At 52.6% G+C, this 4,487-nt stretch overlaps 1 protein-coding gene across 4 annotated transcripts in view; it reads right to left on the reverse strand.

Moving 5' to 3' along the window:
* The window catches only part of RNF220 (ring finger protein 220), a 284,845-nt gene that overhangs the window by 19,365 nt on the left and 260,993 nt on the right, over positions 1 to 4,487 (reverse strand). For all 4 annotated transcript variants that reach the window (XM_045291836.1, XM_004699482.2, XM_004699481.2 and 1 more), the window contains one exon: positions 3,500 to 3,601. In XM_045291836.1, coding sequence (XP_045147771.1) covers positions 3,500 to 3,601 — 102 coding nt within the window. The remainder of the gene's footprint in view (positions 1 to 3,499; positions 3,602 to 4,487) is intronic.

Consider the following 4,487-nt stretch of genomic DNA (forward strand, 5'->3'; position numbering starts at 1 on the left):
CCCCCCACCAGGCTGCGTTGCCAGGCTAGCGCCTTGCTGAGAGTCATGGGGAATTCCCCGTTGCCTGCGGGCGATCCCACTGCCTCCCCCTAGTTTTGCCCGTGTGCAATTCGGTGACTAGAGGAGTCCCAACATTTCAGCTGGCTGCTGAACATCTGGGGCGCACTGCAAACCCAGGCTGCCAACACTGAACTCAGCAACCCCCCCAAACGGGAGCCTTCCTGGGTGCCCCCTTAACAGGCAGATAGCACCAGCCACTCAGGAAACTTGAGTGTCGCCCTGATCCCAGCCTTCATCCCTCAGACTTCAACCTTCACAGATCCTGCAGAGTCTATCTTTAAACCTCCTCTGCTCTCTCCTATCACTCCTATTCTCCCTCCTTTTGTATTCTGACACTGCCTTGCCCAGGTACCAATTGTTCTCTGAGCACAATTGTTCGCAGCACGCTGGGCTCTTGACTTCTGGGCCCCCATACCACCTGCTTGGTTAACCTGTTCATCCTTCAGGACTCTGGGAAGGCTCCTTCTCCCCCTGAATGCTACGTTAATTGCCTCTGAATTTCACAGTCCCTTGGCTTCCCTTTCTATGATCATGTCTTCTTATCAGCCCCTTCTACTCGGGAGACCTCTATGCAGTCACCGGTGGGAAGTGGACAAGAATGTCCATGAGGGGAGGAAGAGGGTGAGCAGCTGGGTTCCCCAGGTCAAGGGGTGCCTGGGGGCTCAGATACAGGAAGCCCAGAGGACTCTTGCCTTTACAGGTCTTCTAGGCCAGGCTCTCTGCCTCTGCTAACCTAAATTACACGTTCATGCTTGCTAAAGTGGAGGGGCAGCGGAGAAGAAGGCCCTCAGGAAGATGGGTTGGCAGCGGCTGCAGCAATGGGCTCAGACAGAGGAACCATTGTGAGGACGGCACAGGACAGTGCAGCGTTTCGTTCTGTTGTGCATAGGGTCGCTGTGGGTTGGAGCCAACTCAGTGGTACCTAACAACCACAACAACAGGTTCATACTGTTTCCAGTGCAGGCCTGGGAAGCTAACTTGGATTCGAAGTCAGACAGATTGAAGTTCAAATCCTTGCTCTTGATTATATGTTATATGCCCTTAGACAAGTCACTTTCTCTCCCTAGGTCTGTTTCTTTAGTAATACATCGGAACAATGAATTCTCATATGGTTATGAGGGTGAAGTACCTAGCAGGGGAATACATAAGAATCTAGACCAGAAACCAATAGGCCCTGCTTTGGGGACCTAGTTCAATCCCCCACCCCCCATTTAACTTACTTAGGCAACTACTATACGCCAGGCATTGGGTAAAGAGTGAGGAGCCCTGGTGGCATAGTGGATTAACTTTACGGTTAGCAGTTGGAGCCCATTAGCCACTCCTTGAGAGAAGGATAAAGCTTTCTGCCCCTGTTAAAGACTTACAGCCTAGGAAACCCACAGTGGCAGTTCCACTCTGTCCCATAATGTCATTCATTATGAGTTGGAAATCAATCCAATAATGAGTATTGGGCTTTTTCTCTCTCTCTTTCTTTTTATTATAAGGAATAGGTCAGGAGAGACTTGATTATTTCTAGCTTCATCTCCCCAAATCTCCCTTGTGGTTCACATTCTAACAAAATGGAACCGCTAGCAGGTTCGTTTTCACATCTCTGTGCCCTTTGCACACAGTGTTGCCTTTATCCGGAACACCCTTTCTCCTGGCCACCAAGGGAACTCCTCCTCCTCTTCCGCAGCCCCGTTCAGTTCAGCCAGCACCTCCTCTCTGACTGTCCTCTTCCTCCGTGATAGCCTAGAAACTTCTTTTCACCTGTGCCATAGCAACGACAATAGTGGGCCATCGTGACCTAGTTAGCTGTCTATGGATTTGTGTCTTCTAAATCCTCACGGCAAGGCTATCAGGCTGAGCATGCGCGAGTGCTGGGGGAATGTGTGAGGGAAGGTTACAAAGCCTCCACTCTAATGGACCCATTGCCATAGATTAAATATGGGAACCATTTTGTTGTTGTTGTTGCTGCTTCTCCAATCAGGAGTTTATAGATTTCTACCAAAGCCTATTTCTAACTCCCTCGAGGCTGGGCTGTCTTTGTGGCTCATCCTACCCAAGAGAAAGAGGTGGCAAGAATATCATATGGCTTTACAGCTTTGGCCTGCGCCCGCCTGGCGTGACACAGCCCAGAGACTGCCAAAGAAGGAAGCCAGTCTAGCCCACTGGAGGATCAGAAGCCACGTGGAAGAGGGCCAAGGATCCTCGGACCCCCAAAGGTGATGAGGCCACCTTGGACTCCAGCCTAGCTCATCCTCCACTGGTACGTTCAGGCAACCCCCAGATTCATAAGAACTAGTAAACCAGTTGGTTATTCGTCAGCAGACAACCGAAGCCATGCCACCCAACTAGGCAATCAAAATATAGGGGTGATACAGGGCAATGCTAAGGACCCACGGGAGTCAAGAGACGAGGCACCTATAGCTCAGAAAGATTTCCTGAAGGACGTGCTATTTGAGTAGGGTAGTGAAGGAGAAATAGGTTTGGTGGAGTCGGGTGAAACCAGCCCACTGGAAGGAAGAGCCTGTGTGATCTCACAGAGGGAAGGAGGGGATGGACTGCCCAGGGAGAGCCAGCAAATATGCGCAGAGACCACAGGATTCCCGGAGAGAGGGATTCCCAGTGGCAGTTGGAAACAGAGCTTGAAGATCAAGCCCAGAAGGCCTCCATGCCCAGCGAAGGCGCTTGAACTTTCTGTTGTCAAAAGTAACCTAATTGAATTTGTCCTTTAAAAGTGCACTTTGGAGTCTAGAGCAGGGTCTAGTGCCTTAACCTGGGCTCCAAAGACTAGAAAGGGTGTCTGGATGGGCTCTAGAGGCTTCTTAACCCTCTGAAGTTGGGTATACCATGCTTTATTTGTGTGTGTGTGTGTCCGGGGGAGAGGGGTTCATGTGTGTTTACATTTTAAAATTTTAGGCAAGAGAGACACTGCTTTTCCTCACTTCCTCTAGAGAAAGAAATACCAATATGCTGGGAGGGGGTGGGGTGAAGGGAGGAATGGGGTCAAGGAATTGAGGCAATTTTTGCCTGTTGGTTACTCTCTTCTGGGTTCGAAGGTGGGGGGCTGATCTTTCAGGGGGTTGTGATTACTCAAGAGCCGCCGGTCTCTCTGGGACTGGCAGTAACACTGTCAGAACGAATCTGGTTCTGAGTGGGGCTAGAGGCTGTCATAGGTGATGCTGGGTTATGTCTCTTGTGTCCATCATGAAACCATCCAGTGGGCTTCCTCCTGAGAGATGAGGGTGCTTCTGGGGGTATTCAGAGCCCACCGGAGCCCTGAGGACCCTGACATCACTCCAGCTATTTTAGGCTTATCCCCTGACACCTGGACCTTTAGGGTTCAGTTGGGGCTCCAGACACAGCGGGAAGCTCAGGCCTCTCCTCTGGTCCTGAGGATGGGAGGAGCTAGCACCCAGGTGAGCTCACTGCTCCCACCCTCCCACCCCCTCCTCACCTGGTATCTGTCTGAGTGGTGCAGGTCGTCGGTGGCAGATGAGTGTGGTGACGCAGTGGGAGACTCTCCTTCCCTCTTGATTGAAGTGGACAACAGAAGGGACTGGAAGAAGAACAAGGACATGTGGCCGCAGGCCCAAATGAGACCTATGTCCCATAGAGCCCTGTCGGGTACCCAGTCCTACAGAGCTTTGGGGAACAAGACAGAGAAGGAGGGATTGGGGACCATGCTTCTGATTCTAGAGGCATGTGCTCGGCCCCTGAGAACCTAGCTGTGGGAGAGGATGGCTTGCTTCTAAAATGAGCAGATTCCCAGAGCGGGACCAGTCCCAGGGAGGTGATACTTGTCACTGTGATTTTAAGACTTCCAAATACCACAGGTCTGCGTAGCCGTCTCCCTACCTTCTTCCTGGGTAGAGAGCGGAGACTCTGGGACCCCCATGAGGGGTTGGGGGTAAGACCACCACCTACCTGCCCCCCTGCCAGCCCCCTAATACGGGCTGATGGCAGCCCCGCAGTGGAGACAGTAAACTAAATGGTATGTATAAGTTTCCAGCGTGTGGCGAGCCATGTGCGCTGGCTCCATTTCTCCCTACGCGGAAGAGATGACCCCACAAAAAACCCCGGTGAAACTAATCCCCCCCGTGTCAGTCCCGCGCGGCCTCTTCTACATAAGCCTGCGGTTTGGATTAATAAACTGTCTGCCTTCAATCGTGCGCGAGCGCCGCAGTCCTAAATACCACCTGGCACCAGGGCCTGTGCGGCAGCAAAACTGGGGCCGAGGCCGGGACGCCGCAGACTTGCTCCCCGCGCCCCCCTTCTCCGGCCCGCAGGGCTCGGCACCGGAAGCGCACTCCATTCCCTGCGAGGCCTCCCCAGCCTCGAAAGCCATGCCAAATCGCCGGTGACAGCCCAAAGAAAGCAATTTGGGAAAGATGGAGCAGCCATTTATCCTCCATCTCCGACTGAGCCTTAGGATGTGACCCGCA

This window comes from Echinops telfairi, unplaced genomic scaffold, assembly GCF_000313985.2.
Source record: "Echinops telfairi isolate 266 unplaced genomic scaffold, ASM31398v2 ScPeMD7_443;HRSCAF=831, whole genome shotgun sequence".
NCBI classification, from domain to species: Eukaryota; Metazoa; Chordata; class Mammalia; order Afrosoricida; family Tenrecidae; genus Echinops; species Echinops telfairi.